The sequence below is a fragment of the Artemia sp. Qi Xiang Cuo genome, chromosome 17 (genome assembly GCF_049724085.1).
Source record: "Artemia sp. Qi Xiang Cuo chromosome 17, ASM4972408v1, whole genome shotgun sequence".
Taxonomy (NCBI): Eukaryota; Metazoa; Arthropoda; class Branchiopoda; order Anostraca; family Artemiidae; genus Artemia; species Artemia sp. Qi Xiang Cuo.
The window spans coordinates 37855349-37869963 of record NC_142810.1 but is presented as its reverse complement, the minus strand read 5'-3'; the positions used below and the strand labels follow the sequence as shown (position 1 = coordinate 37869963).

General features: G+C 34.8%; 1 protein-coding gene across 3 annotated transcripts in view; it reads right to left on the bottom strand.

Moving 5' to 3' along the window:
* Positions 1–14615, bottom strand: part of Pka-R1 (protein kinase, cAMP-dependent, regulatory subunit type 1) — a 185577-nt gene that overhangs the window by 33516 nt on the left and 137446 nt on the right. For all 3 annotated transcript variants that reach the window (XM_089103735.1, XM_089103733.1, XM_089103734.1), the window contains one exon: positions 536–755. In XM_089103735.1, the coding sequence (XP_088959861.1) occupies positions 536–755 (220 nt within the window). The remainder of the gene's footprint in view (positions 1–535; positions 756–14615) is intronic.

Here is a 14615-nt window from a genome sequence, read left to right as displayed (position 1 = left end):
CCAAAGAAAACAGAACTTTTGAAATATAGGATTTTAAGACAGACGAATCAACTAAACATAATCAAAAACTGGATATCCCAAGGAATTCCATTGTTGTCATAGGCATAAATATCGGCTTAAATTATTAGCTTTTAATTTTCTTTCGTATTAGTTTATTCCACTGCCTTGAATACCTTATACCAAAAATACTGTTACACTTTTTATGTTATGGAAAGACAGCGCAGTTTTCTCTGATGTCTAGGATGCTCGATTCCAATACTCAAACCAAGGCATAAAAAATAATCCTATTGTACCAGCGAATTGATGATCCGTTTGGCAATGAAAGGCCCGGGGTTCGGTTCCAGCTGCAGCAAAGTAGGGCATGAGGCTTGCTACCTTTCCCTGTAAAAAAAAACAGCAACTGAAACATCGATTCGACGCCCTAAACACCATCAATGGCTCTGGACGATCTTTCACCTTTTCATCGTACATCGATATTGGTTCCAATATTACAGGCTACTAAAATAAACCAATCAAAATATTCCTGTTAACTCACCGAGAATGGAGACCTTAGAGAGAAATTCCTCATACATTTTCCTTTTCCTGATTGTGGATCCCATCAATATTCTTCTATAGGAATCCCTGTCTAATCCCCAGAGTTTTGTCGCTGTCCTGGCTTTAACAGTTGCAGCTCTGGGAGTTCCATAAATCAAAGCCAATTCGCCGAAGGAGCCAAATTCTCCGATAGTTGTTACCAATTGCTCATTGACAAATACCTTTAAAAGAAAAAATTGTGAGATATTTCCTTGTAAAAATGAGCCTGAGTTGGAAAATTGCCAACGATCTACAGAATAATCGAATAAAGTTCAAGGAATGCAAGGATTTTAGTTTATTTATTTGGCATTACAAACAGCGTAAAGCACAGTGCACGTCGCTCAACAAACAACGTAAATTGGCTTAGACAGATCACTAAAAAGCAACCACAACCACGAGACACACCATGATATTACAATGATGCATAGAATGCAACACAACAGTCTAATCAATTAACAAGGAAAAAACAATAAGGAGAGAAAAAAAAGAAGAAAAACCCATGACAAAGTTAGAGCGCTATGCAAAGAATGAACGGACTTAAGCAAAATAACGCATTGCGAATTGAGCACTTGAATATTTAACGATCAGGTGATTCAAATATAACTATAGGAAAAAGCTGTTCCTCTCATCATTCTAATCAATTAACAAGGGAAAAAGACCAATAAGACGAAAAAAAAGCAAAGAAAAATCCAGGACAACGTAAGAGCCCTATGGCAAAGAATGAACAAACTTCAGCAAAATGAAGCATTGCAAATTGAGCACTTAAATATTTAACGATCAGGTGATTCAAATATAACTATAGAAAAAAGCTGTTCCTCTGTTCAGTCTAATCAATTAACAAGGGAAAAAGACCAATAAGACGAAAAAAAAGAAAAGAAAAATCCATGAAAACGTAAGAGCCCTATGGCAAAGCATGAACAAAATTTAGCAAAATGACCCATTGTGAATAGAGCGCTTGACTATTTAACGATCATGTGATTCAAATATTACCATAAAAGGCTGTTCCTTTGCTCAGTCTAATTAATTAACAAGGAAAAAAGACCAATAAGATGAAAAAAAAAGAAAAGAAAAATACATGGCGACGTAAGAGCCCTATGGCAAAGAATGGACAAACTTTAGCAAAATGACGCATTGCGAATTGAGCGCTTGAATATTTAACGATTAGGAGATTCAAATATCAAACAGTTCGTGGTAATGAACTGTAAGTAAGGAGCGACCCGGCTCAATATAAAACCAAAACTCTAAAAAAACAGAATTTTGGTACCAGCAGATATATCAAAAGAATCAGATTTTTATGCTGACTTTAAATATATAAGTTTAATCAAGTTTAGTCAAAAGTCTTGAGCCTGAAAAATTTGCGTTATTGTCGAAAAAACGGGGAAACACCCCCTAAAAGTGATAGAATCTTCAAACCATCAATGAAAATCAAACCATCATATTCATTGCATTAGAAAACCCTACTGTAGAGGTTTTAAGCTCCTATCTACAAAAATGTGGAATTTTGTATTTTTTGCGTGTTTAGTTTTTTTTTTTACACAGGGGTGATCGTATGGATCCAGTGGTCCTAGAACATAGCGAGAGGGCTCATTCAAAAGGAAATCAAAAGTTCTAGTGCCCTTTTTAAGTGAACAAAAATATTGGAGGGCAATTAGCCCCCCTCCTATCCTCATTTTTTCCCCAAAGTTGTCCTATCAAAATTTTGAGATAGTCATTTTTTTCAGCATAGACGAAAATCCAATAAATATATTTCTGAGAATGACTTAGTCTCCCACAGTTCCTGAGGAAAGGGCTGCAAGTTATGAACTTAACCCATTGTTTACATATAGTATTGGCTATCGGAAAGTATACAGACGTTTTCGGGAGGGATTTTTTTCTGGTGTGGGGGGGGGAGGGTGGGAGGATCTTTCCATGGAGAATGTTTTCATGGGGAAAGACATTTCTATGAGGGGGGGGGGGGCAGATTTTCCAACATTATTTAAAAAAGATCAAAAACTAAATAATAAAAGTTTTTTCAACTGAAAGTAAGGAGCAACATTAAAACTTAGAACGAACAGAAATTATCACGTATATGAGGGAGTTCTTCACCTAGTCAAGACCTCGCTCTTTATGCTAAAGTTTTTTTTTAGTACTTTCAAAAAAAACTATCTTTTGTAATTAAACGGCCTTTGTGATTCAGAAGTCATTCTTAAAGAATTGGAACAAAATTCGAACTTTAGCGTAAAGAGCGAGGTATTGACTAGGGGGAGAACCTTCTCATATTCGTAATAATGTCTGTTAACGAAAAATAAAACGAAAAAAAGAAAAAAAAAATCCATGACAACGTAAAAGCCCTAAGGCAAATAATGAACGAACTTAAGCAAAAGGACGCATTGCGAATTCCGATCTTGAATATTTAACGATTATGTGATTCAAATACTACTATAAAAAAAAACGACTGTTCTTCTGTTTAGCCTAATCAATTAATAAGGAAAAAACACCAATAAGGAGAAAAAAAGAAAAGAAAAATCCATGACAACGTAAGAACCCTATGGCAAAGAATGGACAAACCTTACCAAAACGACGCATTGCGAATTGAGATCTTGAATATTTAACGATTATGAGATTCAAATACTACTATAAAAAAAGGCTGTTCCTCTGTTCCGTCTAATCAATTAATAAGGAAAAAATACCAATAAGACGAAAAAAAAGAAAAGAAACATCCATGACAACGTAAGAGCCCTATGGCAAAGAATGGACAAACCTTACCAAAACGACGCATTGCGAATTGAGATCTTGAATATTTAACGATTATGATATTCAAATACTACTATAAAAAAAGGCTGTTCCTCTGTTCAGTCTAATCAATTAATAAGGAAAAAAGACCAATAAGACGAAAAAAAAAGAAAAGAAAAATCCATGACAACGTAAGAGCAATATGGCAAAGAATGGACAAACCTTACCAAAACGACGCATTGCGAATTGAGATCTTGAATATTTAACGATTATGAGATTCAAATACTACTATAAAAAAAGGCTGTTCCTCTGTTCAGTCTAATCAATTAATAAAGAAAAAAGACCAATAACACGAAAAAAAAGAAAAGAAACATCCATGACAACGTAAGAGCCCTATGGCAAAGAATTGACAAACCTTACCAAAACGACTCATTGCGAATTGAGATATTGAATATTTAACTATTTTGAGATTCAAATACTACTATCAAAAAAGTCTGTTCCTCTGTTCAGTATAATCAATTAATAAAGAAAAAACACCAATAAGACAAAAAAAAGAAAAGAAACATCCATGACAACGTAAGAGCCCTATGGCAAAGAATGGACAAACCTTACCAAAACGACGCATTGCGAATTGAGATCTTGAATATTTAACGATTATGAGATTCAAATACTACTATAAAAAAAGACTGTTCCTCTGTTCAGTCTAATCAATTAATAAAGAAAAAAGACCAATAAGACAAAAAAAAGAAAAGAAACAGCCATGACAACGTAAGAGCCCTATGGCAAAGAATGGAAAAACCTTACCAAAACGACACATTTCCAATTGAGATCTTGAATACGGAACGATTATGAGATTCAAATACTACTAAAAAAAAAGGCTGTTCCTCTGTTCACTCTAATCAATTATTAATAAAAAAAGACCAATAAGACGAAAAAAAAAGAAAAGAAAAATCCATGACAACGTAAGACCCCTATGGCAAAGAATGGACAAACCTTAACAAAACGACGCATTGCGAATTGATATCTTGAATATGTATCGATTATTAGATTATAATACTACTATAAAAAAAGTCTGTTCCTCTGTTCAGTCTATTCAATTAATAGTTAAAAAAGAACAATAAGACGAAAAAAAAGAAAAGAAACATCCATGACAACGTAAGAACCCTATGGCAAAGAATGGACAAACCTTACAAAAACGACACATTGCTAATTAATATCTTGAAAATTTATCGATTATGAGATTACAATACTACTAAAAAAAAAGGCTGTTCCTCTGTTCAGTCTAATCAATTAATAAGGAAAAAAGACCAATAAGACTAAAAAAAGAAAAGAAACATCCATGACAACGTAAGAGCCCTATGGCAAAGAATGGACAAACCTTACCAAAACGACGCATTGCGAATTGAGATCTTGAATATTTAACGATTATGAGATTCAAATACTACTATAAAAAAAGGCTGGTCCTCTGTTCAGTCTAATCAATTAATAAAGAAAAAAGACCAATAAGACAAAAAAAGAAAAGAAACATCCATGACAACGTAAGAGCCCTATGGCAAAGAATGGACAAACCTTACCAAAACGACGCATTGCGAATTGAGATCTTGAATATTTAACGATTATGAGATTCAAATACTACTATAAAAAAAGGCTGTTCCTCTGTTCAGTCTAATCAATTAATAAGGAAAAAACACCAATAAGACGAAAAAAAAGAAAAGAAAAATCCATGACAACGTAAGAGCCCTATGGCAAAGAAGGGACAAACCTTACCAAAACGACGCATTGCCAATTGAGATCTTGAATATTTAACGATTATGAGATTCAAATACTACTATAAAAAAAGGCTGTTCCTCTGTTCACTCTAATCAATTAATAAGGAAAAAATAAAAATAATACAAAAAAAAAGACAAGAAAAATCCATGACCACGTTAGATCCCTATGGCAAAGAAGGGACAAACCTTACCAACACGACACATTGCGAATTGATACCTTGAATACTGAAAGATAATGAGATTCAATTACTACTATATAAAAAAAGGCTGTTCCTCTGTTCAGTCTAATCAATTAATAGGGAAAAAAGACCAATAAGACGAAAAAAAAAGAAAAGAAAAATCCATGACAACGTAAGAGCCCTATGGCAAAGAATGGACAATCCTTACCAAAACGACGCATTGCGAATTGAGATCTAGAATATTGAACGATTATGAGATTCAAATACTACTATTAAAATAGGCTGTTCTTCTGTTCAGTATAATAAATTAATAAGTAAAAAAGACCAATAAGACGAAAAAAAAGAAAAGAAAAATCCATGACAACGTAAGAGCCCTATGGCAAAGAATAGACAAACCTTACCAAAACGACGCATTGCGAATTGAGATCTAGAATATTGAACGATTATGAGATTCAAATACTACTATAAAAAAAAGGCTGTTCCTCTGTTCAGTCTAATCAATTAATAGGGAAAAAAGACCAATAAGACGAAAAAAAAGAAAAGAAAAATCCATGACAACGTAAGAGCCCTATGGCAAAGAATGGACAAAACTTACCAAAACGACGAATTGCGAATTGAGATATTGAATATGTAACTATTATGATATTCCAATAATACTATAAAAAAAAAGGCTGTTCCTCTGTTCACTATAATCAATTAATAGTGAAAAAAGACCAACAAGACGAAAAAAAAAGAGAAGAAACAAAAATGAAGAAGTAAGAGCCATACTGCAAATAAGGGAAAATCCTTACAAAAAAGACACATTGCGAATTGAGATCTTGAATATTTAACGATTATGAGATTCAAATACTACTATAAAAAAAGGCTGTTCCTCTGTTCATTATAATCAATTAATAAGTAAAAAATACCAATAAGACGAAAAAAAATAAAAGAAAAATCCATGACAACGTAAGAGCCCTATGGCAAAGAATGGACAAACCTTACCAAAACGACGCATTGCGAATTGAGATCTTGAATACTGAACGATTATGAGATTCAAATACTACTATAAAAAAAGGCTGTTCCTCTGTTCAGTCTAATCAATTAATAAGGAAAAAAGACCAATAAGACGAAAAAAAGAAAAGAAAAATCCATGACAACGTAAGAGCCCTATGGCAAATAATGGACAAACCTTACCAAAACGACGCATTGCGAATTGAGATCTTGAATATTGAACGATTATGAGATTCAAATACTACTATAAAAAAAGGCTGTTCCTCTGTTCAGTCTAATCAATTAATAAGGAAAAAAGACCAATAAGACGAAAAAAAAAGAAAAGAAAAATCCATGACAACGTAAGAGCCCTACGGCAAAGAATGGACAATCCTTACCAAAGCGACGCATTGCGAATTGGTATCTTGAATACGGAACGATTATGATATTTAAATACTACTATAAAAAAAGGCTGTTCCTCTGTTCAGGATAATCAATTAATAAGGAAAAAAGACCAATAAGACGAAAAAAAAAGAAAAGAAAAATCCATGACAACGTAAGAGCTCTATGGCAAAGAATGGACAAACCTTACCAAAACGACACATTGCGAATTGAGATCTTGAATATTTAACGATTATGATATTCAAATACTACTATAAAAAAAGGCTGTTCCTCTGTTCAGTCTAATCAATTAATAAGGAAAAAAGACCAATAAGACGAAAAAAATAGAAAAGAAAAATCCATGACAACGTAAGAGCCCTATGGAAAAGAATGGACAAACCTTACCAAAACGACACATTGCGAATTGAGATCTTGAATATTTAACGATTATGAGATTCAAATACTACTATAAAAGAAGGCTGTTCCTCTGTTCAGTCTAATCAATTAATAAGAAAAAAGACCAATAATACGAAAAAAAAGAAAAGAAAAATCCATGACAACGTAAAAGCCCTATGGCAAAGAATGGACAAACCTTACCAAAGCGACGCATTGCGAATTGAGAACTTGAATATTTAACAATTATGAGATTCAAATACTACAGTAAAAAAAGGCTGTTCCTCTGTTCAGGCTAATCAATTAATAAGGAAAAAAGACCAATAAGACGAAAAAAAGAAAAGAAAAATCCATGACAACGTAAGAGCCCTATGGCAAAGAATGGACAAACCTTACCAAAACGACGCATTGCGAATTGAGACCTTGAATATTGAACGATTATGAGATTCAAATACTACTATAAAAAAAGGCTGTTCCTCTGTTCAGTCTAATCAATTAATAAGGAAAAAAGACCAACAAGACAAAAAAAAAAAGAAAAGAAAAATCCATGACAACGTAAGAGCCCTATGGCAAAGAATGGACAAACCTTACCAAAACGACGCATTGCGAATTGAGATCTTGAATATTGAACGATTATGAGATTCAAATACTACTATAAAAAAAGGCTGTTCCTCTTTTCACTCTAATCAATTAATAAGGAAAAAAGACCAATAAGACAAAAAAAAAGAAAAGAAAAATCCATGACAACGTAAGAGCCCTATGGCAAAGAATGGACAAACCTTACCAAAACGACGCATTGCGAATTGAGATCTTGAATACTTAACGATTATGAGATTCAAATACTACTCTAAAAAAAGGCTGTTCCTCTGTTCAGTCTAATCAATTAATATGGAAAAAAGACAAAAAACACCAAAAAAAAGAAAAGAAAAATCCATGACAACGTAAGAGCCCTATGGCAAAGAATATACAAACCTTACCAAAACGACGCATTGCGAATTTAGATCTTTAATATTGAACGATTATGAGATTCAAATAATACTATAAAAAAAAAGGCTGTTCCTCTGTTCAGTCTAATCAATTAATAAGGAAAAAAGACCAATAAGACGAAAAAAAAGAAAAGAAAAATCCATGACGACGTAAGAGCCCTATGGCAAAGAATGGACAAACCTTACCAAAACGACGCATTGCCAATTGAGATCTTGAATATTGAACGATTATGAGATTCAAATACTACTATAAAAAAAAAGGCTGTTCATCTGTTCAGTCTAATCAATTAATAAGGAAAAAAGAACAATAAGACGAAAAAAAAGAAAAGAAAAATCCATGACGACGTAAGAGCCCTATGGCAAAGAATGGACAATCCTTACCAAAACGACGCATTGCGAATTGAGATCTTGAATATTTAACGATTATGAGATTCAAATACTACTATAAAAAAAGGCTGTTCCTCTGTTCAGTCTAATCAATTAATAAGGAAAAAAGACCAATAAGACGAAAAAAAAGAGAAGAAAAATCCATGACAACGTAAGAGCCCTATGGCAAAGAATGGACAATCCTTACCAAAACGACGCATTGCGAATTGAGATCTTGAATATTGAACGATTATGAGATTCAAATACTACTATTAAAATAGGCTGTTCCTCTGTTCAGTATAATCAATTAATAAGGAAAAAATACCAATAAGACGAAAAAAAAAGAAAAGAAAAATCCTTGACGCCGTAAGAGCCCTATGGCAAAGAATGGACAAACCTTACCAAAACGACGCATTGCGAATTGAGATCTAGAATACTTAACGATTATGAGATTCAAATACTACTATGAAAATAGGCTGTTCCTCAGTAGAACCCTATCAGGAGGTCCTGACCCTCACCCCTGCTGCCATCTACAATTTAGTTTAATGCTGACGGGACATAATTTATTCAAGGATTATCGATCGAGTCTAATGTGGGTGTGTCAAGGTCAATCGATCTGTTGTTGTTTGGTCACGTGCGAATGACATGAGGGATGATTTACATAATCGATGGGGGAATTATTGATTCACGAGCGTGGGGAACTATGAAACAATATGGTCATAGAGTCCCTAGGGAGAAAGATTACATAATCACTCAATGACCTCTTTTTCTAAGGTCGATTTATTTGATGTTTCTATGTGTAATAACTCGGGGACGAAGGTTGCACATGCGCATTGAATTCTAACGGGAACAATGTTATTGATCTAGGACTCGAGGGGGACGTGAATTTCCAAGAACTTGATTGCATAATCAATCGGGAATTTTATTGATTCGATAACGGGAAACAGTTAGATCACGTGTTTCCTTCTCAGCCAATCAGCGAGTCGGTTACATACTACATCTCAGCCAAACAGCGAGTTGGGTAAAAATTATCCGCGGATGGGAATATAAGGAAGGGCTTTTTTATATAGTTTTTTTATTATGTGAATAGAATTAAAAGGAGTGAGAAGAAGAAGAACAGTTTTACTTTATTCATTTGGATATATATTTGTGCGTGTTGACGATGGCGATGAGTGGAATGTTTGCCCTATTAGAAGTTGATAGTGGGGCTGATGATAATATTACAAGAGCACCTAACATTGCGGTGGAAATAACGAGAGGATCACGGCTTTGTCTGGAATGGGACGAAGTATATGCAAGATATGTGATATCCTTGAGCAAATTTAAAATGGAAGATCAACTATGTTTCGCTGCAAAAGTTGATATAGCGCATGTGAATAGACTTCAATGTGCTTTAAGTGCATTAGTGAAACATATTGAAGACAATAAACAGTATCGTTAATTGTACATGCTCTGTATTATTGATGTTGTTGTTATAATTATTCAATAAAATTGTTTCGAAATCGAAAATGTTCCCTTTCTTTTCTGGTAAGGGATAACGAATCAGGGTCAGTCTAGAGTCAGCAGTTGGAGTGAAAGGATTGAAAAATGAATAAATTTGAGAAAGAGAGAATTAGATCAAATCTAGTGTTTATGGAAAAAAATTTTATTTTTGTTTATTATTTTCCATAGTTCTATCTTAAAAACCTGTTATTCTATTGTCAGGGGAAAATTGACCATTTAATGATGAGTGATTCCCCCCCCCCAGGGGACGCGGGTAGTTAACGGTTTAATGATGTTTAAAATGCTTATACTCAATTTAGGTAGAGCGTTTTTTGAAAAAGGCAGAATAATATTGTGGATATAATTTTGAAAACATTGACAATGGATTCAATGTAGATGGGCTCCCCCATCATTCGAAAGAGGTAACGTCACAGAGCTACTACTCTCTCCCCCATTTCCATCTCGTTGAATTTATCGAACGAAGAGGATCAGTTTCGTTTTAGCTGTGAGTGAGTTGACATCGGAAACCGAAAAATGTTCTATATATGTCCATTTTGCATGTACACTCTTGGCAGTTGTAATCAATGTGAGAATTGTACAATTATTGATGACTATAGTGAAAACTGTAAATTATGTAATCATTGTAAATTACATAGAGGCTATGCAGTACAAATTAAAGGATGTAATTCATGTCTTGAGGAGGTGTGTGACTCTCATCCTAGAGGGCACCTGTGCTCCAATTGTCACTATGATAAATGTGATCAGTGGGAGAATACTTACCCCGCTATGATTGGAAAGAATCCCAAACGTGATTTCAGTTTATTTCTACGAGATTAGTATCGTCGCGGATTTAAATTATTCTGGGAAGAGGAATCTGGTCTACGATTCAACTGTTGGGGTAACAAGACAATCTGGTTTCTACGTCATCGCTGTGACGACACCACCTGCTATGACTATAAACCAAGTGATTTTTATTTGACTGTGACGGAATATGACTCGCCACTTGAAAACACTGTTTGAGATATTGCCTCAAATAGACAGATTGAAACTCTTGAATTTCATAATATGAATGTAAATAGTATCATTGACTATACAAAGAGTTATGACAGGAATGAAGTTACATTGCACTTTAGAAAATAAGACACTTACTTCTAATTCAATCAATATCAATATACAGCGAATACAAATGAGTTATCGAAAGTTGTGGTTCGCGATACATGTCAATAAATCTCTGATGTAGCACTCTAAAAGATAAGAGTGAAAGATATTGCTGTATATATACATTTTATTAATAAACAAATTCACAAACATTTTTTAAACACTTTACTCTTAGGGCATTGAAATCAATACTATATAGGTCTGAGAGGATATTTTCCACTAGAAAGTCATTCAGACGGGGATTGTCAACATAAATGTGGAGAAACTGCTTGTAAGTATAGCCACGACATCGGAATACAAAATATAGTAGTGCATGGAAGCCACAGCTTTTATTCGTTAGATCCTGCACCCTCTTTCGATTTTGAATAATAGTTTTCCCACTGCTGTCAATATAGTTGCTGATGTGGGGTGTGTAGAATGTATAGGGTAGACCAAGAGGATCAAAAAATTCAATCGTCTTCATTGTTTGATAGATGCACAGCCAATGACCCGTCAGCACAGTCGAGAGACTGCTATTAACAAAAAACAAGGTATTGTTAACACGTTTAATTTTTCCAAGAAAGTCCGATGGCAGACAATAGGATTTGTACTGTGACATGTAGGGGTCAATATTAAATACATTGATTATTTGACTGGTGTTCTAGGCGCCAAATCTGGTACAACAATACCTTCGGGAGTGATTTCCCAATAGGTTTCATATCGATTTAGTGAGATTAGGGCAATACTCTCAGCCAATGGGTCGGCAAATGTACACTCTAAACGCACACTCCCCGTACGTACTATACTCATATCCTGTGTACCCGACAAATCCAGTACAATGATACCATGTGTTTTAGCAAACATATCTTCGGTTATACCGTTTTCAAATAGTTGAGAGTCATGATCTAGGGTTTGCATGGTCAACTCGTACAATGTTCTATAGGATCTATCAAATGATAGATTGTAGAGTGGGATACCGTTTACTTTGCACACAAGAGATGAAAGTCCAAACATCTCGAATTTATGTGGACCTTCTGTCCAGGATCCTATTGCACTGCTACTCCTTACAAAGGCCAAAGCAAGGTTTGAAGGAATTTCACCACTGATAAAGGATGAGTCGGTGAAGGTGTGTTACCCTAGGTCAATATGACGTTGAGTGGTGAGTGTCTGAGGAACAATTAGTTTAATGTTATTTCTATTTACTCTCAGTTTTTCCACAGCCAAATCAACAGAATTCAGGAAATGTTGTGTCCGTATATGAAGTATAACCGATGTGAGGGAGAAACTCACATCAGGATTGCCAGCAAGTTTTTTTCTCAAAATGAAATTGGAGGGTGCAAGCGTTAGTTTTATATCCACTTTAACATTGGGCGGCAGCCATTGGGGTAAATTAAATATTTCATGATATATTTTTCCAACTAGATGTAATTCACTAGTTGTAGCATTTTTAAGTGCATCTGTACTATCAGTATTAGTAATATATTCATATCCATTGGAGGTGCCTCTCAAGTCCTTGTATGACTTGGGTGTCATCAGCATGAATTGCATATAGCTTGTATAATTTGAGAGATTGTTGCTTGTGCTCACCAGCGTGCCATTGATGTAGATACTAATTTGACGAAATAAATTATTTAATATACAATTTTCATAGGATATTCAATCGCCCCGAATCGTCATTGAATTATTGGATTTCAGGACTTTCATTTGCAAATCTATAAATGTTGAAGACATGTCCATAAAGTAGTCTTCATTGGAATAAATTTGAAAGTGTATATTATCGGAGAGGGGTTGTTGGGGATAAAATTGTTCATAGTATCCATGCTTGACACTCACGTCGAAATTTTCAGCATTGAATAGATTCAATGAGGTGGTTGAGAATCCTTATTGAAGATTGAAGGCTGATAATCCTTATGTGGTAGGTAGGACATATTAGGAGAAGAAATTAAGTTTCGATCTAACATTTTTCTTCCTGGGGCTTTTGGTTACACTACGTGTCGGCTTTTTCCTTCTTTTCTTTGACAAAGGGGATATCTTACGTTTCCGACCTGAGTAGAGACTGATGAGGGATGCGTTGTTTCTTGTCCTTTTTAAACCTTTACCATTCTGTTTCAGTTTCTCGCCAAGGGTTCGCGCACTGGACCGAAGATTTTCCGAAACACTTTTTTTAAAATCCTTGCCAGAGCCCCAATCTTATAGTGTAGAGGATGCAAAATCTGTCGCAGCCGGTACAAGATATTTTCGAGCCAGTGGTAGTGAAGAGCGAAACAGCTTAGCAAACCAACTGCCAATACCATAGCCAGACATTGACGAGCGACCTTTATAATAGTCCATTCCATTGCCCTGTTGTCTTGGGCCAAGAGTATTAACATAGCAGTCAATATCAGGACAAGTGAATACCACTTTTTTATTAGACATCTTGCTGTTGAATGATGGGTCGAAAATGGCATGTAATCACAGCCAAACCCTTTGAAATTGCTATGGAATCACCCAATTCGGTTCTTAGTGTTAACTTAAAGAGTTCCAAATAGGAAGTGTTTACGGGGATATACTGAAGATGCTTTATATTGTAGTGATGAATATGTTCTTGATCGGTTTTTCGTTCAAGAACTCGTAGGAGGGGAACATTTGAATTACCAACCCGAGATGTTTCCACAAATGAAGCATAGAGAAATATACAAGTGTCTGTGGATAAGGCGGGCGGGTAGTCAGCGAAAATGAAATTAGTGTTTCCCGCACTTTTACCATTGATTATATTGAGCTTAAAGCCAAGAAAATACTTTATGCTATCATTGAGAATAATCGTTTCACTGGAAATAAGTGAACTTATATAAATCGTGCCCTCCCCCATCTAATAGTTGAAATGAAATGCTCCCTTTTTATATCCGGACAGTCTTTCATTAATGGTACGAGATAAATCGGACATTCACGTGGTTTCCTGATCTGGGCGTTCAATTGATTGATAATTCATACAATAGATTTTTTTAATTTGTTCTTGATCACCTGGTGGCGGTGGCCAATCATATGGTCTAATTTTTATTTCATATTTACGACCCTTTCTCAGGATGTCATAGGTATTTTTGAGAATATAGTCGACAAGAGCCACTTCATACTTTCCATCGAAATTGATGGTGGGTGCGAGGTTCGACCAAAAATCACTTGTTCTAGAATTATAATCTTAGAGATTATCAGAAACATTTGACATAAAAGTCACGGATAAATCATTGGGAATTATCAATGTCTTCAGCAAGGATCTAAGAATCAAAATACTTGTAGTATCCAATAAAGCGACCAAGCACCTGTTTCTGGCCATGGCGCGTACGACTCTTTAATATCTTTTCAGTTTGATAAATTTCACTAGTGTTTCTAACTCTTGGCGGTTCATATTCATAGAAACTGCCGAGAATCTCATCATCTTTGGTGTCTCGTAGTCGATAGGTCGTGGGTGTAGTGTCCAGAATTTTGTACACATTAAAAAGTTCAGTGCTCCATAAATAAGTCCCTTTTTCAAAAATATTGGTGGTTCTATTAATTCGAACAGTATCACCAACATTGAATTTCTTCTTCTTTTTCTCTTTTTCACCCTTGGAGTATTGCTTTAGAAAAGCATCAAATGTATTTTCACTATAATGAACATCCGTTGGTGTAGAGTTGGACAGAGATCGATG